Source organism: Panthera pardus, unplaced genomic scaffold (genome assembly GCF_024362965.1).
Source record: "Panthera pardus isolate Hobbes unplaced genomic scaffold, ASM2436296v1 HiC_scaffold_13, whole genome shotgun sequence".
NCBI classification, from domain to species: Eukaryota; Metazoa; Chordata; class Mammalia; order Carnivora; family Felidae; genus Panthera; species Panthera pardus.
In genome coordinates this window covers 164,084,450-164,110,865 of record NW_026526688.1, presented here as the reverse complement: position 1 = coordinate 164,110,865, position 26,416 = coordinate 164,084,450, and the positions used below count along the sequence as shown (strand labels likewise).

Below are 26,416 nucleotides of genomic sequence, written 5' to 3'. Positions count from 1 at the left end.
TTTTTTTTTTAAAGAAAATCAGTGGGCATATGAAAACCTGAGACACTAAAACAAATAAAATAACGTAAAAATAGAAAACAGAAGGTAAGATACAGACTTTAGATCAAAACACCAGAACCTTATCAAGTAACTGTTGATATAAATTCAGAAAACCGTGAGCCTCACGGACCTGAAACAGCCTGGAAAACACGTGAAAAGTAAACACTGCACAGGACCCGTCGGTGTCGGACAGCATCTGGCTGACGTGGCGGTGCCAGGCTTCTTCGTCGTCGTCATATGCAACCGGCTGAAAGGCAGCTATTATGGCAGAAAGAAATGGTGATGGCAGAGGGGAGGTCTGGACTTCTGGAAAGCCATCTTGCTCTTTTTCATCTTGACTGTTAATACAAATATCACAGTAATCACGACACCATCTGAAAATAGTCAAAGGCATCCAACACAGACCGTGTGTATTCAAACGCATGCATTGACTTAGAAAACGTACAACCGCCTAAACTTCCTAAGAGAGTCCAAATAAGCAGATCTCTGTGTTCTTTCTACGTGGCATCTCTGGAATTAGAAACTTAATTTCATGTAACCACCTCAAAGCAAACCAAGTCCTAGAATATGCCAGGGGAATGGATTAATTTCAGTAGCTTCTGTGAATAATTCAGATGAGAATGTTTTCATATTATGGGCACCTCGGCGGCTCAGTTAAGCATCTGACTCTTGATCGTGGCTCAGGTCATGATCTCGCGGTTCACGGAGGTTTGGGCCCTGCAATGGGGCTCACACTCATTGTGAGTGTGGAGCCTGCTTGGGATTCTCTCTCTCTCTCTCTCTCTCTCTCTCCCTCTCCGCCCCTCCCCCATGCACATGCACTCTCTTTCTCGCTCTCTCTCTCAAACAAATAAACTTAAAAAAGAATGCTTCCATTTTATTTTTATTATTTTTAATGTTTATTTATTTTTGAGAGAGAGAGAGAGAGCACAAGTGGGGGAAAGGCAGAGAGAGGGGGGGACAGAGAATCTGAAGCCGGTTCCAGTCTCTGAGCCGTCAGCACAGAACCCGACATGGGGCTCGAGCACATGGACTATGACATCATGACCTGAGCCGAAGCCAGATGTTTAACCAACTGAGCCACCCAGGCACCTCAGAATACTTTCATTTTAAATGGTCAATTTTGGAGGCTTTTTGATTGAACAGGTCCAAACTGATGGCGATAACATGTAAAGGGGTTTTGGCTATTTGGTTGGTCAAAGGCTCGCTTAGGTCCTTTATATGGACTGTGAAGAGATATTTGAGTCAAGACACTCAGTAGAGTGTCACTCAGGGTCTCAGAATCGCATGTTTCACATTGCAAAGGAGCTCTGAAGGCTTTGCAGAAATTGCAGAGCAATTCATGTGGAAGAGAGGCATCTGGGTAAAGATGGGCCAAAGATCAAAATAAAGCAGGCATTTGAAGTGGCAGCTTAAGCTATACCTCAAAACAGTATATTTTTACAAGGTCGCTGTGGTGATTGACTTTAACAAAATGTGTCTCGTGAGCTTAGGTAATCATCCCTCTATATCCAGTAGGGATGCACTGCTCTGTTTCAGCTTCAATACAGGGCCAAGGCCAATGATTTTGGCTTCAACCTTTTAGGAAGCCCAATAGTTGAGTATCTGGCATCGCCGAACTTGTGTATGACGAATGAACGAGTGACTGCATAGCTACTGCCATCCAAATCGGTAATGCGAACAAGCCGTGTCACCAACATTGTTAATATCCGAATGTACACTTTCAAATATGGGAAAACATTCTTGATGTACTGGGAGTGAACGTCTCCTTCTGTGTGGCAGATGTTGAAACTCTATTATCACTTGAGGGGGCGCCTGACTGGCTCAGGCAGAGGAGCATACAACTCTTGATGCTGGGGTGAGGAGTTCAAGCCCCACATGGGGCGTGGAGCCTTACTTAAGAAAAAAACAAAACCTCTATTATCACTTGAAATACAAATGAATGCTTTTTATTGTAAGAGTGAAACTGAAATATCTGGTGATTACTAAATATTAATTTTTGTATAAAAATAATTATCAAGGAGCTTGAAATAATTGAATGGGGAAATAGATGCACTGATAGGGTATTAAACTAGATACCTTTATAAAGAACAATATTTTACGCAACAAATATTTATAAAATTTAAATAATAAAAATTAAAAATAGATCTACCCTATGACCCAGCAATAGCACTGCTAGGAATTTACCCAAGGGATACAGGAGTGCTGATGCATAGGGGCACTTGTACCCCAATGTTTGTAGCAGCACTTTCAACAATAGCCAAATTATGGAAAGAGCCTAAATGCCCATCAACTGATGAATGGATAAAGAAGATGTGGCTTATATATACAATGGAATACTACTTGGCAATGAGAAAGAATGAAATATGGCCTTTTGTAGCAACGTGGATGGAACTGGAGAGTGTGATGCTAAGTGAAATAAGCCATATAGAGAAAGACAGATACCATATGGTTTCACTCTTATGTGGATCCTGAGAAACTTAACAGAAACCCATGGGGGAGGGGAAGGGAAAAAAAAAAAAGGTTGGGAGGGGGGAGGAGCCAAAACATAAGAGACTCTTAAAAACTGAGAACAAACTGAGGGTTGATGGAGGGTGGGAGGGAGGGAAGGGTGGGTGATGGGTATTGAGGAAGGCACCTGTTGGGATGAGCACTGGGTGTTGCATGGAAACCAATTTGACAATAAATTTCATATTAAAAAAAAATAAAAAATAAAAAAACAGATTATATCATAATTCTAATCATTATAGAACTATTTGGTTTACAGGTTTCATAACAGCCACCAAGATTTCTTTAAAGAACTATATGTAATAATTGATTATTCCATTTTGTGAGCCCATGAGTGAAGAAAATGCCCTTTGGGAATCTTGAGACTTTGTGATAATGTATTTTGAATACACGGAACATGAACATGTAAAAGGAATGATCTAACATCTGATGGTAGTAAGAAGTTGTCACTTCTGCTCATTATGTAAATCCGACTTTACAACTCTGACCGCTGATAAGGAAAATGTAGAACAATGTTTTGCATATACTTCAGATTTTGTATAGCGTTACAGAAGTTCATCCTATGACATTGATACTTGGCTCTGGCCAGGGCCCAATATTAACTTAACAACCGACCATTAGCCATTTTGCCAAAATAGGTGTTGGGTACGCTTCTAAATGCACAGTGTTGCTCTCTGTGCTTTAAGAATTACCTACTTGTTTTTCTTTCAGTGAACTGAAGGTCAATAACAAAAAAATAAACCCATCACAGTCATTTTAGCTTTTAAAAGGAAGGCAGCAGCATTATAGGCTAACCACAGAAATGAAGGTATGTAAGCTGGAGTAGAGGGTCCTGTTAGGGAGGGGCTGAGAGAGGAAATACTGCCTCATTTTAGTGACTGAGTTACCGTATTCTCACCTAGACAGTCCAGAGAAATCTGCTTCTTCTTCTTCACATCTTTCGTCTAGTTCTTTCAAAGCCAAGGTGACATCTTCTTCACAGATGGACTCAGGGTAGCTCTCAGGAGCCAGGGGCTCTGGCATGTCTGTGTCTTCCAAGTTGAGAATCCCTCGACACACGAGAGAATCCTGCTGTTCTTGAATTATATATGACCCTTCATCTTCAAAGCTTGTCAGAACTTGTTCCTCCTTTAACACTGAACCTGTATCCTGTAAAAACAATCACATTTTTTAATCAAGTTTAAAAACATTTTTAAAAAGTTTTTATCAACACAGAATAAATGACTATTGCCATCAATATACACTTTTTTTTTTTTATGAAGTAGTATTCTGTTTGGACAGGTTAATTTTTGGAGTTTCTGGGCTCAGATTACATAAAACAGTTTAAAAAAAAATAGTCCCAGGCTTAAAAAAATGTTGAAATTAAATATCACCTATTGCCACATAGAAACATCAAGGAGATCACTTTTCTCGTAATAGGATTTAGGTGTTTACTTAGAAATATATTCTTTGGTAAAATAACTTCTCATACAGATTCTCATTCTACATATGGTTACTATACATTCTCACTTATTTGAAATGTAATTTCTTTCACCCAGTGAATTCTGGACAGAAGGTGGGGGGAGCAGGGAGATAATTCAGAATGGTTTACCCACTGGTCCCGTGGGGCTGTCCATGAAGCAGGAACAGGTACTGATCAGTCAGGAGGATGCTGAACTGAAACAAATGCATCCTTACTGGTTTCTAAACGAGCTGAGTATTTGTGATGGAAGAGTTACTTTCAGGTAGTAGGACGACACTTCATCACAGAGTTAGATTTCAGCAAACCCTGGGAAATTTTAGACTGCCGTACTTTGCAAGTTGAATGAATTACAAGCTCATTCACCAAAAAGAATGCCTGCACTCGCCTAACTCTAGGCAAATGATGATACACTGCTATGTTAGGCACCAGTGGTTTTCCCTTCCTACTTGCTGCAACATGACTGAAACATGTTGCCACATGCCCTGCACCCACTGGAAGCCCAACACACACTGGCTAAATAAATGAACCACCACTCCTGAAAAAGAAAGATACTTCCAAAGCGTATGTATACCATGATGGTGTATCGACACAAATTTTAAGGTGCACAGATGTTAGTTTAATCCGTGCGAAAATAAGCACTGATGGTCTCTGTCGTAGGAATAAAGATTAGTTCCTTGCCATGCTTGGTCCTAAGTTACTACTTAGTTGTGCAGCAGAGTCACTCTCCTTCATGGGTCAGAGTAGAATTTTTCCTCCAAAATATGAAAAGCAAGTGAAAGAGCCCCTGACCTTAGGCTAGTATGGGCCTCAGTCTATACATCTGTAAAATTCATCTGTAACGTAAAACAAATGAAGGATTTTTTTTTTTAAATTTTTTTTTTTTTTTTTAACGTTTATTTATTTTTGAGACAGAGAGAGACAGAGCATGAACGGGGGAGGGTCAGAGAGAGGGAGACACAGAATCTGAAACAGGCTCCAGGCTCTGAGCTGTCAGCACAGAGCCCGACGCGGGGCTCGAACTCACGGACCGCGAGATCATGACCTGAGCCGAAGTTGGCCGCTTAACCGACTGAGCCACCCAGGCGCCCCCAAATGAAGGATTTTGACCAGATTCTGGGCTGGGTGCCCTGGGATAAATTAATAGCTATCTACAATTAATTTACAACCTAACGGGGTTAGGCTAATATGCGAATAACGGTAATATAGCGTATATTAAGTGTAAGGTAAATATTATGTGCATTATACAAAGGATTGCTGTTACTCATAGAAGGGAAAGGTCACATCTGCTTGAGGTAATGGAGACTAGTCTCTTTGGAGAAAACAACATATGATGGGCTTTGACAAAGATGGGTTAGCAATAGTGTCATGGACTGAATGTTTTTATCCCCTCAAAATTCTTATGTTGAAACACCAACCCCCAATGTGATGGTATTAGGAGATGAGGCCTTTGGGTAGTGGAGGGGCCTCATGAATGGGATGAGTGCCTTTACAAGAGGAGGCCAGGGATCTAGCTAGTTCTTTTTTTTAACCATGTGAGGACACAGCAGGAAGAGCTACCAGGAAGACAGGCCTCACCACACAATGAACCAGCTGGCACCTTGATCTTGGACTCCCTGGCCTCTGGAAGTGAGAAGCAGAGTTCTATTGTTGAGAAGCCGCCCAGCTTCTGACGTTTTGTTATAGGAGCCCAAGCTGACCAAGACAGCATTTCAGGGAAAAGGACACAGATGATAGGAAAGAAATGTGGCACAGAAATGCGGCAGGAAAACACAAAACGTATTAAAGGGAAAATTGGCCTGGAGTTATTAAGCAGAGAAGGCAGCAAACTCTGAGTCTGCACAGAATAGCACTTTTTAAATAATACAGTACAATCATTCCTTAATCATTCCAAAAGCTTATATTCAATACACTCTGTCTGCATCTGAAGTTCTTAAAAAAGATTTGGCCTGGGTGGCTCAGTCAGTTAAGCCTCCGACTTCAGCTCAGGTCATCATCTCACAGTTTCTGAGTTCGAGCCCTGCGGCGGGCTCTGTGCTGACAGCTCAGAGTCTGGAACCTGCTTCAGATTCTGTGTCTCCCTTTCTCTCTGCTCTTCCCCCACACGTGCTCAGTCTCTCTCTCTCTCTCTCAAAAATAAATAAACATTAAAAAAATAATAATAAAAGACAAAAAAAGATTGGCCATTCAAATGGCAAGCATTAGTTATTTGGAAAGATAATTTATGTGACAGTGTTAGAGGCATTTCTATACCTAGAATTTTATTATTTACTTTTCCTTCTACATCAACTGGAATATACCATGTTGAGATAACCCACCACACTTCTTAGTTTAATGCCCTCACTTCTCATTACTTTATACCTATATTTGGTTGTCATTTGTTATTGAATAACAATTACAAAATAGACGTTTTACCTGTAATTATTAACACACACTACATGCTGAAATTTTCTAACAGCACTTAGATTTCATGAAGAGAGTGCTTTTGGGCTAATGGAATGTATTCCACTGTTATATGTACATTAGGAGACTCAAATTTTCTTGAGCTTTATCTTATTACACAATGATGTGTGTGTGTACACACACCACACACACAATTACATTCAAAGATTCATTTCCTGGGGCGCCTGGGTGGCTCAGTCAGTCAAGCGTCTGACTTCGGCTCAGATCACGATCTCATGGTCTGTGAGTTCGAGCCCCGTGTCGGGCTCTGTGCTGACAGCTCAGAGCCTGGAGCCTGTTTCAGATTCTGTGTCTCCCTCTCTCTGACCCTCCCCCCGTTCATGCTCTGTCTCTCTCTGTCTCAAAAATAAATAAAACATTAAAATAAAAATATCAAAGATTCATTTCCTGTAAGGCATAATCTCTGTCATCCATGAACTGGTATGTAAACTATTACAAATACTAGAAGAAATTCCTCTGTGAAGGTTTTGCTGATAAATACAAGTGAAGAAAGTAATCCCTTAACAGCTCAGAGTGTAATTTGTACACATTCCAGAGAAGAAAGGAGCAAACTGAGCTCTGAAAGTTTGTCATGACATGAAACACATCAGCCTGTTCTGTTTTATCTTCCTGATATTAACACCATTGAAGGGGAAAAAACCCTCAAACAACTCTAGGATTGGATTCTCCCTTTAATTCAGAAAGTATTTCACCTATTCAAATTAACTCCTCATCTGGAGAAGTTAACAGAATTATGGTTTTACTTCATTATCTTGGTGTTTTCATGCCTTTTTAAAAAGGGCAATTTGAGGTCATTTGACACTCCCTGGCATACGAGGGAAAAACAGACTAGGTTAGCATACCTAACAGAAACAAACTCGTACTATTCTCCTCGGACAGCCATTCTTTGGTGATAACTGTAAAGTTAACAGAGCTGTTTCCAAATGAAATCCTATGGCTTATGAATATCTACTTCATCCTTATTCACTTGTGTCAAAGCTTACAGTGAAAATGAAACCCATGACTGGAAAAGGAAATAAACCTAGTACAGTGAAGTGTTTTTCCTTTAGGAAAAAAAAAAAAAAGTATCATCAGGAACTTTACAGTGTCTTGGAAACAAGCCATCAAATGTAGTCCTGTTGGATGAGTGACCGTCCCACCTGAAATAAGTTTCCAGTATATATGGAAATACATGTGAATTTTCAGTTTATCTCCAATAAATATAAATATGATATGAACTTCTATCAGTAGTTTACTATGATTATAGCTATTTTAATAACCAAAAATAAAAGACTTCCCATTTGTCAAGTAAACAGAATTACGACACACAACCCTTAACCTCACTGCTTTTGTTAGGAAGGTATTTCTAGTACTGGGCTGTTTTCCATGGTTTCTAATGAGACCTTTTCACATGCTATGATCCAAACCAGACACAGTCGATAGGTTATTAACAAGGAATTAAGGCTCACTTAACAAGCCTCCCAGCAACCGAAAAGGAATACAGGCTACTTAAGGTGCATCTCTAAATCGGTCCAGTCTCTCCTGGAAACATTTGTAAGTTTCATGCACTCTTTCAGGCCCCCCTTATCTTATCTAAGGTTCTTCTGGTTTATCTCCTCTCAGCCTCCTCCCACCCACCCTCCACACTTCTCACAGAGACCTCACTAGAACACAAACCAGACTGGACCTTCTCCTGATGACAGGTGCCTAGACTGCAAGCTTCATGTGGCAGGTACCAGAATCTACTTTCTGTATTCCACACCAAAGAAGAGATTTTAAAACGCAGACTCAATCAGATCATGTCCCTCTTCTGCTCAAATGCTCCGACAGCTACCTGCTCTGTGGCTGCAGGATCTGCCCACCCCTCTCCTCGTCTGTCCTCCCGGCTCCTGTTCACTGCGATCCAGCCCTACAGGCCAGCTTGCTCTTCACACACGCCGTGCTGCTGCTCCCTCAGCCTGGGACTTCCTCCCTCCACATCTCCTTGTCACTGAGGCTTCAATTCAAGTGTGGCCTTTTCTCCCTCACCGATTCCACATTTCTGTTAGATTTTCTCAGTACGGCTAAGAGGGTGATCAGTCTCTGATGTACTTATTCTGTCTTACCTGCTTATCATATCTTTTACTACAAGTAAGCTCCATAAAGCCAGGAGGCTTTTCCACATGGCACCACATGCCCAGGGCCTAGAATAGTGACCAGCATGCAGTAGGGGCTCCATGGGTATCGGTGAAATCACCGAATGCTTGCATGACCTGTATTCTCATTTAGGCATCTGGTACAGTGCTTGTCATGTAAAAGGTATCTCTTCAATGACAATTCATGACTCGTGATCATTTTGAGATAAAGTCTATGTCTTCAATATGGCATGTAGGACCCTTCTCGTCTTAGACCCTACCCATCTCTTCTCCTCCTCCCATTTTATTCTCCAGAAGTACTCAATGTCCTGCGGTTACCTGAACATGCCATGTTATTTCACGCTGCCCTGTCCTTCCACATGGCGTCCCTCTGCCTGCCATGTCCCCATTGCCAGGACTGCCCTTTACCACCATCTCCCTGGTGTACAGATGATCAGTCTCTCCTGAGTTTTCACAAAGCCCCGAACATGCTGTTATTAAGTTTCTTGTACTGGAATGGAATGCTTTTTTTTTCTTTTCTTTTTTACACCTTCTCTATCTCTCTCAATTGACAATTCCCTCTCTGAGAGTGAGGGTCACCATGCCTTATTCATCTTTCTGGCATCTAATTCAATGTGTGGCATCTAAGAGAATCTCAATATTTGTTGAATTATCTAAACTTAAGCCATACTAGGAATACACTTAAAATGCCAAAAAGAGGCACCTGGGTGGCTCAGTCGGTTAGGCGTCCGACTTCAGCTCAGGTCATAATCTCACAGTTGGTGGGTTCCAGCCCCGCCTCGGGCTCTGTGCTGACAGCTCAGAGCCTGGAGCCTGCTTTGGGTTCTGTGTCTCCCTCTCTCTCTGTCCCTCCCCTGCTCACACTCTGTCTCTCTCTTTCTCTCTCTCTCTCAAAAATACACAAACATTAAAAAAAAATATTTTAAATGCCAAAATGCCTTCATTTCAAACTATGCTTACTGTTAAAAACATAAAATACACTATAAGCTTAATAAGAACATGAGAATTCAACTAACTAAAATAATGAGATCTAGTAATTACATTAATTTGGTTAATACTGAGAAAAATGTAGTATTTCCCTAATACTTACCGAAGCATAAAAGCACATATGACAGAACTATAGCAGTTATAGTTAAAAAAAAAAAAGAAAGAAAAAGAAAAAAGAGTATAATAATCTTAAGGGAAAAAAACCACTAAGAAGACAAATACTTACTTATTTTTGGTCAGTCATTATCTTGGGATCTGGCTTACTTCTCACAGGCCTTTCCAAAAATCGTAATACTAGTAGTTCCAACGTCTTTTTTAAAAAGGTTTCATTTAACCCACTGCTAACACAGCTGGCCTGAGGTTTGAATCCCAATCATAGCACCAATCACATAAACCCAAACACAAAGCAAAAAGAGAAGAAAAAAAAAAAGCCATCCTTCCAAGAAGATACAGCACCAAAGAAGATGCTCACCACCCCAGAGAAGCATCTGTCCATTGACATTGACCTCAATCACACTCTGCAACACAAAATGCTCATTAAAAACACTCAAGATTATTTATAACCTGTGGGTCATTTCCTTAATCGGCCAACTTTTTTTCTTTTTCTTTTTTTTTAATCATCAGATTTGACTATTTCATTTAAAACAACCCAACAGGTTAGAAATACTGGAAACAAATCAAATAATTAGTGTATCAGATGAAAACTCTTTTGAAAGAAAAGCAAGGGATGTAACAGAGTGCTAAAAGGAGCCCAGATTGGCCAGGCACCAGCCCCCATTTCTCCCCACCTCAGGCAGCTGGCTGTTAGCATTATCTAGAGAAGCCTCCAAACTTGGGGTCTCATCTCTGATTTGAAGCACTTCTTCTGTTGAGATGCTGCCAGTGGAATCTTGAGACTGAACAAGTAGATCGGGATGGTCTGGCAGTGTTTCGTCTGCAGCAGAATCACTGTTTAACTGCGAGGAGAAACAGGAAAATAAGGAAGTCATCCGTGAGCCAGTGATGGTCACAAAAGCCACACCGCCTCTGTATCATATTTTGGGGGCTTAGTTAGAAACAGCCTGACTTCCTAAAATTACCTCCCCCCCCCCCAACTCTGTTACTCTGTGACAGAATCAATGCTGCTAACACGAGCAGCTAACCCAGCAGCATGAGCTGCATCCATTCATGCAGGTTAAGCTTCGCTAAACAAAAACTACCAAAGTGGAAGACCTCCGCATAACTACGTTCATCGTGAACCCAAATTCACTTTTTATGGTAATATGTTGTGTTTTCAGCTGGTGTGAGCACTTGTGAGGACGGGGGCTCTCTCCCTCCCTGTGGCTCCAGGGCCCGGCAGGCAGTGCTTTCGCAAGAAGCAGCGTTAACCGGGGGGGCAGGCACGTAAGTCTGAACAGGCTGTTCACTTCTCTAAGCCAAAATATGACAAAACTTCAGTCAGCCAAGAAGAATTAGGACAATAAAGTTGTTGTAATGGTAGTCTGTCATTAGTGGGTTTATATTCTTGGAAAAGAATCAGAAAAGAAGGGAATACTAGAGTTTTTCCTTTTCTAAGCAGGGTTATAAATTCTTCACCGTCAGTAACATAAATATCAAGTTTCTGATTCAGAGTAGGTAAAGGCAAAAACCCTTATGCCCCCTGTGAAGAGGAAGCAACTTTGAATTTGTTTTTTATTTTGTTACCACTAGGACTAGGGTTGGCCTTATAAGGAGATAGTTCTTTTTTTTTTTTTTCCTCTCTTCTTCTTTTTTTTTTTTTTTTAGTTTTCATTTTTATTTAAATTCTACGTAGTTAATATGTAGTGCCATATTGGTTTCAGGAGCAGAATCTAGTGATTCATCACTTCCATACAATATCCAGTGCTCATCCCAACAAGTGTCCTCCTTAATGCCCATCACCCATCTAGCCCCAATACGTCTACCACCTCCCCTCCAGCAACCTTCAGTTTGTTTTCTGTCCTTAAGAGTCTCTTGTGATTTGTTTCCCTCTCTTCTCTCTTTTCCCTTCCTCTCTGTTCATCTGTTTTATTTCTTAAATTTTACACATTAGGGAAATCATATGGTATCTGTCTTTCTCTGACTTATTTCACTTAGCATTAATAAACTATATAAATGGCAAGATTTCATTCTTTTTGGTGGCTGAGTAATATTTCATTGTATATATATACCACATCTTCTTTATACATTCATCAGTCGATGGACGTTTGGTCTCTCTCCATAGTTTGGCTGCTGTTGATAGTGCTGCTATAAACATTGGGGTGCATGTGCCCCTTCGAATCTGTCTTTTTGTATCCTGTGGGTAAATACCTAGTAGTGCAGTTGCTGGGTCATAGGGTGGTTCTATTTTTAACTTTTTGAGGAGCCTCCATACTGTTCTCCAGAGCGGCTGCACCAGTTTGCATTCCCACCAACGGTGTTAAGAGGGTTTCCCCTTTCTCTGCATCCTCACCAACATCTGTGGTTTACTGTGTTGTTAATTTTAGCCATTCTGACAGGTGTGAGGGGCTATCTCATTGTGGTTTCGATTTGTATTTCCCTGGTGATGAGTGATGTTGAGCATCTTTTCATGTGTCTGTTAGCCATCTGGAGGTCTTCTTTGGAAAAATGTCTATTCCTGTCTTCTCCCATTTCTTAACTGAATTATTTATTTTTTGGGTGTTGAGTTTGGTAAGTTCTTTATAAATTTTGGATACTAATCCCTTATCAGATATTTACAAGTATCTTCTCCCATTCTGTCGGTTGCCTTTTAGTTTTGTTGACTGTTGCCTTCACTGTAAAGAAGCTTTTTATTTTGATGAGGTCCCAGTAGTCCAGTTTTGCTTTTGTCTCCCTTGCTCTGGAGACATGCTGAGTAAGAAGTTGTTCCAGCCGAGTTCGGAGGGGTTGGTGCCTGTGTTCTCCTCTAGGATTTTGAGGAGACAGGCAGTTCTATCCCATGGCTCTCATGGGAGCAAACCTCTGTTAAGCATTTATTGTAGGCTGGGTGGCCTTCCTCCTCATAAAATTCCCATGAGGCAGACACTATCCAGAGTCCAGTTTTAAAGGGGAAGTTAGGTAGGTTGACCATAGTTACACAGAAGGGTGGTGGCACAATGCCACGGTCTGGCTCCACGGAGGGCTGGTGCCTCCTTCAGTCACTGTTGCCAGTAACTCGATTAAATGAAAATAGTCCCAAGGAGGACGAAGCGTTAGGTGGCATGGATTTGGAGGCAGACGGCTTGGTTCCAGCCTACTTAACTAGTAGCTATGTGTCCTGGGACAAGTCGCTCGTCCTGCAGAATTGCAATAACCGTATTTACTTCATGTGGTTGGGGGGGGGCGGGGCGTTCTGCAGACTAATAGATGCCAAACACCCTTCACAGAGGCTGGGGCATGACAAACATCCAGTGAGTGGTGACAGTTGCTGTTATTATCATCAGTTGCTGTTCATCATTTAACACTTAAATGAGGGTTGACTGAAAGACATCGTGGGACAATAATGAGATGCCCAAATTGGAGAGGTGACCGGAAGCCACGTGCAAACTGGCAACTTCCCATTTTGTTTACAGCCAGAGCAGCCCCGGCCACTCAACACTGAGGCCAGCGCTCCACTAGCCGACTGAACGTGGAGCAAACAGGGGCAAAAGAGAGGGCATGGCTGGGCTCAGTGTGAAAAGGGTATCCCTTGAGAGCTAGGTCAGTGCAGCCTGCTGGCACCACTGATTCCTATCTATGTGCCCCACGGGGGCCCTTCCACACCTCCTTTCCTCCTGCCACCCCTTTCGCTCCCACATTTCTGAGCAGGCAGACTAGTCTTGCGGGCTTCCTTTTCTCATGTTTCACTCACTCTTTAATCTCTGCCATGTAGCCTCTGGGCCACAAGTCGGAACCCCCACATATAACTGACCTGATCTCGAACGGCACAAAGCTGTGCTTGATCTTTTCATGCCAACTAGCAAAGAAAAGTGGGTGGAGGATAAAGCAGTGTTGGTGTCCACACGGATACCAAAACTACGTGTCACTCAAGATGAGGACTTCTAGAAGTGTCCAGAGCGACTCGCCATCACTAGGAGAGAAGGTATAACACTATCTCAGCTGCTAAAAGGGGTGCGGCATAAACATAAATGTTGAGTAATGTCATGAACAGCACGCTCCATTAGCAATGCAACTCTGTATTTTCATTTCGGTGTGTGCCATTTTACCCAAAGTGAAATGAAAATCGGAAAATCCAGAGACAGTAATTACTAAGGTGGAAGTTAAGAGGAGAGTGAGACCAACTGTCGCTGTATGAGAAGGTAAGTGTGTACCATCTGCGTGCGGGACAGTATCTGGCTTGCTGTGAGAGCTGCTTCCTCTTCCGAGGACTCGTCCGTGTCTTCCTGGTTGGTCAGGTTCAGGCTGGGGGTGCTGCTGGAGCACTGGTACTCTTGGAGGGAGGGAGTGTCCCCTTTGTCAATACTGTCCAGTGAGCGCCTGCGGACTCCCCAGTTGAAATTGTCCATACTTTCACCCTGCAAAAGAAAGACATGATCTCTAAGGCCTCAGATACATGTGTATAAATACAGTAAACACAACACACCAGGAAAACATGTACTGAGATGAAAAATACTCAATGCATCATCATAAGCAGAGTTTCAATCAGCCCTTCGATTTCTCGAAACTTTTAAAACATCGTTAAATATTCATATTTAAAGAGATCACAATATTTGGTTGAGCCTGTTTTAACTAAATAATTTTCTTGACTTCCTATATTGTATGACTGGGGACTGACTAAACCTACTGTCTAGGCCATTTCTATTCTAATGCCCAAACACAAATGAGACCACGAAGAAGACGAATACATCACAGACAACGATACATAAACAATCCACAACACCAGGCTGCAACTTACCTGCAGTTCCTGGTTAGCAAAAAGGAAAACACACAGAATTAGAAAGAACGAAGACAAACATTTAAATATACGCTACACTTTTGGGGGAAAACTCTTTGTGATTTCTCAAACCCAAAGACTGATTCAAGCTCTGGATTAAGCTCTGAGTAGAAAGCCAACATGTGATTCAAATTACTTTTTTTATGCAAAATATATTATGAAGAAGTCAGAGACAGACACTGAAAACAACATTTCTGTGATACACTTTGCAAACACGAACTTTAAGAAAATCTTCAAGATTTACATAGATTTAATACTTGATACAATGCAAAACTGACTTAAAGTACCCACATTCAGTTGACAACATACAGGGTCACAATTATTTTCGTCTAGAGAATGGTTCTGGCTAAACCCAGTGGCCATTTTTTACTACAAAATAGTCTGAAATCAAGATCAAAGCCATCAAAACATAACTTGTGACAAGTTCAAAAGGTCAAGAGGAAATAGGGCAGATTTCAATTTCACCCCACTTATGGATTTACAGAAGTTATGTTTCTGTTATTCTAAGCTGATCCTCCTTTTGCAAGGATATAATTCTTACACTCGCTCTTAAGCCCTGATATGACAAATGACAATGAGCTGGCCAGCAATATAGGATTTATTTGTGTTCCTTTACTCAAGAGGCACTGGCTAGGATACAGGTTTTCAAATCCTTTTTTTTTTTTTTTTTTTAAATAAAGCAAAGCAATACTTATTTCGAATGAAATTTAAAATGGAAGTCAACTGTGCAAAGCTGATGAACTAAACCCAAGCCGCTTTGGCTGCAAAAGGTAACAAGGAGCTCTTTGCCTGCACTCTGGGTACATCCTTCAAGTCTTAGAAACCCTGCAGGTCAAAGTTCGAAAAGCCACCTTCCTACCAGATACTTCAATTATTATTATGTAGCACAGTACATAATAATGGCAACAGCCCTAAATATTTGTTTGGTGAATGAATGGGGAGCTACCAAGGTTGGCGGGTATTTGGGGGGTATTTTAGAAGTTTAATTAACAGTTTCATTTGTTTTGTACCAAAGTATTTCCTACCACCATGTTTTAAGCAAGACTATATTTAGGTTTTAAAGAATCTCTACTATTTGAATTGTCTAATGATGAGGCATACATGAACACCACCACCCAAATCACTATGACTTGAATTAAAGACAAAACTACATTAAGCGTCTTTAATTCAATTTGCCAAAGTTCTGTTCAAAAGCCATGTTAATTAGTACCTATGTATTAGGGTATGGGATAAACTTGGAAGCATTTACAGAGTTCTTAAAAAAAAAAAAGAAGAAGATAAAAAAGCAAACAAAATAAATAACGTTACCATTACGAATATGTCAAGAGCCTGCCTGCCTGCCTTCACAAATTTTAAACTCTCAATTGAAAACAAATAACTGCATTAGAGTTTAGGAGCTGCTCATGCCCTTGTGGTCGGGCAGCAAGGCTCTTCAATCCATCAGACTTTCTTGTCTGATTATTCAAGTCAGTCCTACTTCTTACAACGTGTTTTTGAAATTGGGGATGTGAAATCAAGTTTAGAGGATGGTGATCTGCCACTTTGGAAAAAAAAAATGAAAGAGAATAGGAAATATCAGCGTGCATCAGCATAGGGTGAGGCTGCATATTCTTTTTATTTTTTTTCAAGTAACCTCTATACCCAATGTGGGGCCTGAACTCACAACCCCAAGATCATGAGTCACACGCTCCACTGACTGAGCCAGCAAGGTGCCACAAGGCTGCGTATTCTTGAAACTTTCATTTTAAAGGTATGTGTATCTACTTGGATGTGATATAAAATGTATTAAGTATGGATCACAGTAAAAACAAAAAAAGTTTAAAAGCCACTGCCCTATGGGGCTGAATAATACTTGCTTGGGGGCTCCTGTGAACCTATCCATGTGTCTTTGGGAACATGTTCATGCCAAGTACAAAGGCAATTGGTTTGACCCTGAGCCACCATGGTTGTACCCTTCTATATGCAAAGGAGGATGAAGCATGTAGGAGGACCTCCTTAAACTGGTCTCCTGTCCACAACTAATGATGTGACACGGCGCAGGCCATTACGTTTCATCCCTCCTCACCTATTAGAGCCAAAGGAAACATCCCTTCAAGAGGGTTAATCAATGCATTTGAGTTATGTGAGCGACTTTAAATTCTTTGGAGAAAGATGTGTCAATGACAGGGGATGGATACCGGATGACAAGGCATTTTGGGCTTCTCAAATATAGGTATTTCCAAACATTTTAGAATGAACACCTTTGAAACTTATGTGACAAATGTTTTAGATTTAGGAGTTGCAAGTTTAGGGGGATGAGCTACAGGAATAGGTCCCGAAGAGCCCGTCAGGGCAATCCTGTTCTCTTTGCCACAATGACTGTTTCAGAAATTGGCAAATGATCCAGCTTGACCCACTAATGTAACAGGAAGTGTGCTGAGGACGTTTAGGAGAGCAACTTCTTCACTGTTACAAAAGTGACCTTTATTTGCTTTGAACACTGCTGGATGTGGACATAACCATGTGACAGAGACTTGCAGAGAAGGGCAGAGCCTAGCCAACTGCAGAGAAATGATCAGAGACCTCCCTGAGCCACATCTAAATAAGCTATAACCCTCTGGACTACCTCAGTTTTGTAAGCTCGTAAATCCGCCTTTTGAGTCCGATTTTTTCATTTCGAAATCATCTAAGCTGACACATACCTATCAATTTAATCTAGACTGAATCAACTTAGAGGAGAGAGCCCCTTGGTGCTACGTGAAATGAGTCATTTGAGGGGGCTGGCTACAGTACGAAGAAGAAAACAGTGAGGATGTCGCAGGTAGAATCTCGGTCATTTGACACAGTAGAGAGTTCTGGAGAGCCAAAGCCCTCGAAATCATGTGAGTTCATTTAATTTAACTTAGTGTTAAGTGTTTGTACTTATACTTTAAAATAGTGTTAGATAAATTTTAATATAATTTTTTACCATTTTGCTGCATATTAATTTGTTTCATTTGAAACATAAGCATATCCTAAATTAAAGACATAACTTTGGAAGAAACCCATTTTTCACTTTTTATTTCTTGGGGCAAAGAGTAAGAATTAGATGTTCCTCTTCTGTTTCAGACTGCTTCTGCTAACTGACCAACCATACTAGTCACGTTTACTTCCCAATTTAGATTTTTACCTTTAAAAACATTTTTGTTTAATTCGTTTGTTGTTTCAAGTTTTTATTTAATTTCTAGTTAGTTAACATATAGTGTAGTATTAGCTTCAGGAGTAGAATTTAGTGATTAGTCACCTATGTGTAATAGCCAGTGCTTATCACAAGTGCCCTCCTTAATGCCTGTCACCCATCTAGCCCGATTTTACCTTCTTGACCTCACACTGACCTTAATAAGGAAAGATGCTGTGGTCAAACACTTAATTCTCATATACTTGCAATTGTAAGCTATAAATATACGGACTGCCCACATCCTTACCTCTGCATCTTCCAATTCAACATCTAAAAAGTCAAAATCCTTAAAAACGCCAAATTGTTGTTCACTGCTGTTGTCTTCCACGGCCACTTCTTCCTCTTGAATCATGTCTTCTGTTGCAGAAATTAGGCTGGTCTGTTGGTCACCAACTTCCAAATCCTCATTAGAAGAAAATACAACCTAAGGCCCGGCCAAAAAAAGAAAAAAAAAGGCCACCCGTCAGCATTGTCACTCTGCCCATGAGACACTGGTGCCCGAAGAGTCACTGCAGGCTTCATCTGTCAACGAATTCAGAGCTTCAATCTGGTTTTCATGCTAAAGTCTAACTGGTTGAATACTTAATTAATGTAACTGCCAAGTACCATGGAGACCATATCTTTTTCATTCTTAGTTAATGCCATGAAATAAGGGAAGTTAGAAAAGGCAAGCAAGGAGACAGAATACTTTCCATTTTTTTTAATGGAGTAGTAACAGGATTTTTACAGCCTTTATGCATGCGATCATGATTACTCACGGATGGATTCTTTGGAAGGCCAGATTCTGGACCACAGAGAGAAAGCACATTCATTAGCTTTTCTCTTGTTCTTCGCTAAGGGGGGAAAAAATGCAAATGTTAGGATTACTGATAAGTAAGACAAATTCTCAAGCTGTCATACATACAACAAAATTGATTCTTCTGTAGATGTTCGGTTCTGATTTTTTTTTTTTTTTTAATGTACCTGTGATAACTGTGGCCTTTTCCAGCTAACAGGAACCAAGGCGTTAGAATTAGAACCAGAAGAAGTGGAAGAAGTACTCCTAGTAACTGCAATAACTTTGGGTTTCCCATTTCTTCCAGCTGCACTATGCTGATCGCCATACTTATTTCCAATGATTGGTGTCTGCAGAGAAACAAAAAGGACAGTGTGCGACTGGGATATTTCACCATAAAGGGATTAGGAGTGGATCTGTAAGGACTTTTTTTTTTTTTTTTTTACAAACAACCAAAAAAAAAAAAAAAAAAAAAGCAAAGGAAGATAACAGCATAAAGTAGATGTTACAAAAATCAAATGTAATGATGTCTTTTAAAAAATTAATTTATTTTTTAAAGTTTGTTTGTTTATTTAAGTTATCTCTATACCCAGTGTGGGGCTTGAACTCACGGCCCCAAAATCAAGAGTTGCCTGCTTTGGGCGCCTGGGTGGCTCAGGTGGTTAAGCATCCGACTTCGGCTCAGGTCATGATGTCACAGTTTGTGAGTTTGAGCCCTGCACTGGGCTCTGTGCTGACCGCTCAGAGCTTGGAGCCTACTTCAGATTCTGTGTCTCCCTCTCTTGCTGCCCCTCCTCTGCTCACACAGTCTCTCTCAAAAATAAATAAACGTAAAAAAGAATTAAAGAGTTGCATACTTCCACTGAGCCAGTTAGGCACCACGTGATGTCTTTTTTTTTTTTTTTTTTTTTTTAAATCAGGAGACTTCACTTCACTGAAAATGACTCCCTGAGAAGATGAGACAATCAGACAGCTCATTCCTATTTTATTATCATCTTCGTAAGTTTATTTGTTTATTTATTTATTTATTTATTTATTTATTTATTTATTTATTAAGTTTTACTTATCTATTTAGAGAAAGAAAGCACAGGCAGGGAGGAGCAGAGAGGGGAGACAGAATCCTAAGCAGGCTCAGCACCAACAGCACAGAACCCAACGTGGGACTTGAACTCATGAACTGAGAAATCATGACCTGAGCTGAGATCAAGAGTCGGATGCTTAACTGACTGCGCCACCCAGGTGTTTCTTAAGTTTATCTCTTTAGAGAGAGAGCATGAGTGGGGTAGGGGCAGAGAGAGAGGGAAGGAGAATTCCAAGCAGGCCGCATGCTGTCAGCACAGAGACTGATGTGGGGCTTGAACTCATGAACTGTGAGATCATGGCCTGAGCCAAGATCAAGAGTCAGATATTTAACCAACTGAACCGCCCAGGCGTCCCTACGTACTTGCATTTTAAATAGAGATCTGCTTTCTTTAAAAAACACCATCTTCATGCCCCTCTTCAGGAAAGTAGCAACTTGGAATAAAATCTGGCGCACCTTAGGTTGCTGGGTAAGAGGGGATGTTTGTTTCCTTTGCCTTCCTGTGGCTGCCTAGCACATACACTTCAGTCTCTTCTGAATAGACTGTGTGCTCTTCTCATTGCCATGCTGAAGTTGTCCTCTCCCCTGACCTAGGCCAGAGGCACTGATGTGCGATAGGTTTCTTTAGTCATCAACTGTGACCTTCCCACCAGCAGGGAAAACTACATCCACGGACTCGGTCGTGGTGAATGATTTGGCCATAAGAGTGTGGCTGTCAACATGGTGAAAAAAGACAAGAGGACTCTTCGAGACACTGAGACCTTCTACAACACCTCCATTGAGGAGATGCCCCTCAGTGTTGCTGACCTTATCTGAGGGGCTGTCCTGCGACCTAACCCCACCCAAGGTTCAGTCCTTAGGGGGCTGAAGAGCAGCAGGAGCGGGGAGGGAAGGGAGCCTAAGGATGGACTTCTCATTTTTTTCCCCCCTTTGACTAAATGTCACTTTTTGAGGCAAAAAACAAAAAACCAAAAACCACCTGTCATCTTACCACTCAGATTTAATCTATTACCATTTTGGTGTTTTTTCAATGCATACTGTTCTATGTGCTTCAGTAATGTGCTTTTGCAAATATTCAAGCTGGGTAACAACTCCAAAGAGGAAGGGATCTATGTAGCTTCTCCCTACAAATCTGATGTGTAACATTTCCAAGTTTGTTTCGGTAAAAATTCTATGCTCATCCACAATCCATCTGTATTTATTCTGGCTTTGTGAAGCATCTTGAATTTACATCTGAAAATCGTAGTCAAGCTCATTTGCATGTCACACGGTTCCTTTATGATGTGGTTCCTGCTGCTCTCCCTAACCTCAACGGCTATCACACCCACCCTCACTTGACACCCCAGCAAACCTGAACTTGCTATTGTGTTCCAAACACACCTTGCCTTTAGGGACCTGTGTTTTGGCACATGCTGCCCCCCCCCCCACCCCCACTGCCTTTGAATGGAATATTCACCAACCAAACCCATGGTCATCTTTTAATGGGGACTCCAGACCTCCAAGGAGGCCTTCTCTGACGCCACACATCTGGGTAATTATACTTGGACATTTGCCATGTGTTGGTGATTTGTTTACATGGCTGTCTTCCCTAGTGTACGTGAGTCCCCTAGACCTTGTGCGATACATCTCTGCTCCTCTACTCCAATGCCTATACACAGCAGGTACTTAGTAATCTTTGAAGCAACAAATTGAAATTAAGTATATCAAGTGTTTTTGAGAATTCTTATCACTGCTTTAGACAAGATAATTAAGTTACAATTTCTGACTCAGAAGACACAGGAAAGCCCGGTTTCTTTATCAGATTCCTATGCTATGTGCTTCAGGACAGAAATTCTGATATTAACTAAAAAGTCAGCAACAAACATGGTTTCTATCTAAAAAACACAACCCATAAAGATCTGGATAAATTCTAATACCAAGACTGAACAGCAAAACATTTTTTAAAACTATATGATTCTAATCAATAATATTAAAGAAATTAGGTCTTCCATTTTTATCTGTCTCAACTTCCCTGCAATCGTTGTTCAGTAACTCCCTTCTTGAAAAATTCCTTCTTTGGCTTCTAAAAGACCACTTTAATGGCTCCAAGGCCAGTAAGAATGGGCTCAGGTGCTGGAAAAAAAAACAATACTGGGGGTTTCCACCAAGAGCCAAACATTTTTATGTGAGATTTGTGTTAATATGTGGCATAGTCAAGGGCCCAGGTTCCCTTCTGCACTGGTGGACCCTGCCTCTCTCTCCCTTTAAAATACTGGGCTTTTCAGGTCTTAGCTTATTTTAGCCTTATTTTTCCTTTCACAATTTTAACTGCCCACTTATAAAACATTGAAGACCTTACATTGTTACTTCCACCCCAGTTTTCTTCTAAAACATAAACTCTGATTGCCTCCTAGGCATCTCCTCTGGTAGGTTCTTAGTTCAGAATTGGTATATCCAAGGCTGATCTCACTCTTCCCTTCTTGCAAAGATCTGTTCTCCTTGCCTTCTCCTTCCCTCAAAGGTACCAACATTCAGCCAGTTGTCGAAGCAATATCCTTGATGCCTCTTCCTCACTCAGTACTTCCTCTCCTTCCCATCAAGGAGATGTTTATGACTTCCTTAGTCATTCTGAAAACCATCCCTTCCCTTTCCATTTTCTCTGCAACTGCCTAGAGACATGCCAACATGACCTTTTAATTATTCTAACAGATTCCTTATTGACTTCCCTCCTCTCCACCTGGTCTATTTTTCCATCCTGGTCTATTTTTTCCATCCTGTTGCCAGAGTAAACTTCCCAAAATGCAAATCCTGCAATTTCCACTCCAGTTAAAAATCCTTTAAGAGTTCCCACTGCTTCAAGATAAAACCATCTTGTTATGATGCATGCAAGATCCCTAATGATCTTGCCTCTTTCTCTGCCTTCGGCTTCATCTACCATCATACTCTACACTTGCATTCTCTATAGTCTGTGCTCAGGATATGGTACAAATTGGAAATTTCCAGAATACCATGCTTTCTCACACTACGAGGCTTCATTCACACATGCTGCTTTTTCCTGCATTAATCTCCTGTTCCCAAGCTTCCATATATGCTTGCCTAGGGTTACTTTATCTTTCAACACCACATCAGGTTAGAGGTACACGCTGTATCTTCCTACAGTACTTTTAACTTACTTCCAGCTAAAGCACTTATCACAATGTTTATTTACCCACTGACCCAAGAGATTGTATGCTTCCCAAGGACAGGCCTTTTTACCACCCCCACCCCAATTTCAAAGCACCTATCACAACGTCTCCTACTGACTATGTGCTTAATCAATGCTTGTCGGATGAGTGAGTAAATGAACAAATGAAAGTTTCAAATAGAGCACCTTACCTCAGATATATCAAAATGAAAATCTAAGGTCTTCCCAGGCAACTCCTTGGAGACATTATTAAAAATCTTGGTGAAGGATATTTCAGGAGAACCTAGATCTCCTCCATAGGTCTTGGGGATATCGTTGGGCACAACGAGACTTGCAGAGCGAGACACCACCAGTTTTAATATGTTAAGGGCTTCCTTCCAGTAAGGACTCTGTTTTCAAAAGAATAATGCACATATAAAAATTATAAATATATATTTAAGAACCAAAATTTAGTGTACACTGTAGACAATGAAAATATTGTTTCTGCAAAAACTTCTGTAAATCATTCGCTTTTACTTTCAGGTCCTTAACAGAGGATCTGAGTTACGAAAGTTAAGAAAATTATCATTTCTTTTTTTTTTTTTAATTTTTTTTTAACGTTTATTTATTTTTGAGACAGAGAGAGACAGAGCATGAATGGGGTAGGGTCAGAGAGAGGGAGACACAGAATCTGAAACAGGCTTCAGCCTCTGAGCGGTCAGCACAGAGCCCGACGCGGGGCTCGAACTCACGGACCGCGAGATCATGACCTGAGCTGAAGTCGGACGCTTAACCGACTGAGCCACCCAGGCGCCCCAGCAAGACCTTTCTTAAGAGATAATTCAAAGGTGAAATTCAGTACAGACCAGACTGACTTACCATCATTTGCGTGGTTTAAACCAAGTCTGATTTCCTACTTTCTAAATATCTGGGCTCCTTCTATCAGACACAGAAAATACCTCTAAAATACAGACTCTACAAAGAGTTCTTCTGTTTCTAAAAGTAGTATCTGGGGGCGCCTGGGTGGCGCAGTCGGTTAAGCGTCTGACTTCAGCTCAGGTCACGATCTCGCGGTCCGTGAGTTCGAGCCCCGCGTCAGGCTCTGGGCTGATGGCTCGGAGCCTGGAGCCTGTTTCCGATTCTGTGTCTCCCTCTCTCTCTGCCCCTCCCCCATTCATGCTCTGTCTCTCTCTGTCCCAAAAATAAATTAAAAACGTTGGAAAAAAAAAATAATTAAAAAAAAAAAATAAAAGTAGTATCTGTTCATTATTAGAATCTGGTTAGTAGCAGGTACAGAAGAGTCACAAGTATACTGTCCAGAGGTGATGACAGCTGCCACTCACGTACATTCTTTCCAGCCACTACTGACATGTGTATTCAGAGATGTAACGATTAATCAAAATTGGAAATCACACCAATGCTGCCATTCAGAGTTTGCTTTTTGTCCCTTACATGAAGAACATTTTTTCCATGTCATAAATATTCCTGGAAACATGACTTAGGGACTAACTACTTCCCTATTCTTGGACCTTTCAAGTGTTTGTGTTTTTTTTTGTTTTTTTTTTTTTTTTAATGATCATAGGATTGTTTTACAAGGAATTCTATACAAAAATTTTGTGGTCACTCACCTGTACATATTTACCAATAATCTTTATGATCTCCAGATTAAACTGCTTGACCGGGGCAGCAGAGAGGTCAATATGGCTCAAAAGACTATAGATGATCTGTAGTAATGACTGCTGCATGCTGGACAATCCTTTCTCTAATAGCTAAAAGTAATATAAAGAGTATAATTTCATGAGGTTAAGGAAAATTCAGTATTTATATTTATGATGCTGAAAAACAGAACAGTATTAATCCATGATTTTATGGTTAGATGATCAGAAATCCAGAGACTAATAAATAACAAAGGTAAAAGACAATGTCTATTACCATTACTTGTCCTCAGTTCAGAAAGGATCAATAGATAATTATTTTTATCTTAATCTTAGTGTTTTCTTTCATTTCCTGAGCTAATTTGAGTTAAAGACCACTTATTCTAGGTTAAGAAAAAAACCATCATACCACCATCACCAGAGAATAACTATCCCCAAACCATTCATAACAGCCACTTGTTAACTATGTGATCTTAGACAAGTTTCTTAACCTCTGAGCCATGATTTTTTTTTTTAAATAATAATCACACTATCTACTTTATATTGTTTGCAGGACGATTAAATATATGTGGTTCTAAATATACACAACTAGTTTCAGTACTGTTGTTAGGAATAATTTCAGAATTAACAATAAGAATAAAACAAGGAGAGTAACATTTGGGGCAAAGCATTCTCTCTATAGAGTGAAAAAAATGTCACCATACGAGGTATACACAGGCTGTCCTGTGCCAGTTCCAGACTTCATGACCCCATGATTGGAGAAACAGTGCTACCTTAGTGGTGAGCTTGATGGTGGCACCAACGTGAAGCTGGTCTAAGGAGCATAAACTCAAAGCCGATAAGAACAGGCTTAGGAAGTTACCCTTGGTTTTATGTTGGCTATTGTCCTAAGGATGTAAGATAAACCTAGAGACCTGTATTTATTCAGGTTAGAAAGCTGTCACACAGTTCACATCGTCAGTTCACTTTTTTTTTTTAAGATTTTTTATTTTTTTAAAGTAATCTCTATACCCAACGTGGGCCTCGAACTCACAAACCCGAGATCAAGAGTTGCGTGCTCCACTTACTGAGCCAGCCAGGCACCGCTCCCTGCCATCATCAGCTCTCTTAAATGTAAGGTTGATGGGAGCAAACCTATCAAAACCAACACCTTAAAAATGCACACCAGTCCTAAACTGGTTTTTATGATAGTCCTAAAGCATTCTGTGTTCTATATCAACATCAGGGATATAGCTGTTAAATAGTGTTTTCAGCCATATTTAAAATACCTATTGAGTTATGAATAATTTTTTAAGTTTATACAGTGTTTTGGGTTTAATTTTTAGAGGCCAGTTTTTAAAAAGGAAGGTATCACTTTATTATAAGCTGACAAAAATTTTTAGTGAGTAGGAATTTCTTCCTTTTGAGATTCTTTGTGGATTATCTACTCAATAATTTATTTTTTAGGCATGAAGTTACTTTCTCAACAACCAAATATTAACTTTTTCAAAAAAATGTTCATTTCTTTTGAGAGACAGAGTGCATGCGAGCAGGGGTATAGAAAGTGAGGGAGAGAGAGAATCCCAAGGAGGCTCCATGCTTAGCCTGGAGTCAAATATAGGCCTTGATCTCGTGACTGGGACATCACGACCTGAGCCGATATCAAGAGTTGGCTGCTCAACCAACTGAGCCACCCAGGCACCCTGATATTAACTTTTTATGATATTGTAGGGCTAGTGTTTTTGTAATTCCATCTTTAGCCACTCAGATCATATCTTAGATCAGGGAGCAAACATATTATCAAAATAAGAACTTACCCAGCAAAAATGCCTTTGCACGCCATTTTATTCTACAAAGGATTTCACAGTCAAGAACTAATTTTTCACAAACAAAAAATTATAACCATTCTCTAGGATCAAGACCACTGAAAACCCATTTCTTAGTTGAAATAAAGGTGTAGTTTACATTATTTTGAGTTTTATGTCATTTAAGGACAGTGAATATGAAAATATATTTAAATGTTAATATATTTATTTAATATTTTAAATAAAAGGTAAAGTTTATCTTATTTTGAGTTGATATCACTTGAGGACAGTGAATGAGAAAATA

General features: G+C 40.5%; 1 protein-coding gene and 1 non-coding gene across 9 annotated transcripts in view; one reads left to right on the top strand and one right to left on the bottom strand.

Moving 5' to 3' along the window:
• Positions 1-26,416, bottom strand: part of FRYL (FRY like transcription coactivator) — a 265,382-nt gene that overhangs the window by 15,538 nt on the left and 223,428 nt on the right. For all 8 annotated transcript variants that reach the window (XM_053901596.1, XM_053901595.1, XM_053901597.1 and 5 more), the window contains 9 exons: positions 24,302-24,442; positions 22,886-23,083; positions 18,639-18,800; positions 18,434-18,508; positions 17,923-18,099; positions 13,857-14,060; positions 10,359-10,526; positions 3,446-3,696; positions 170-377 (listed from right to left, as the gene is read on the bottom strand). In XM_053901596.1, the coding sequence (XP_053757571.1) occupies positions 170-377; positions 3,446-3,696; positions 10,359-10,526; positions 13,857-14,060; positions 17,923-18,099; positions 18,434-18,508; positions 18,639-18,800; positions 22,886-23,083; positions 24,302-24,442 (1,584 nt within the window). The remainder of the gene's footprint in view (positions 1-169; positions 378-3,445; positions 3,697-10,358; positions 10,527-13,856; positions 14,061-17,922; positions 18,100-18,433; positions 18,509-18,638; positions 18,801-22,885; positions 23,084-24,301; positions 24,443-26,416) is intronic.
• On the top strand, positions 19,937-20,050 carry LOC128776826 (small nucleolar RNA SNORA67). Its single transcript, XR_008421986.1, has one exon. It is a non-coding gene; the product is annotated as a small nucleolar RNA SNORA67 (small nucleolar RNA).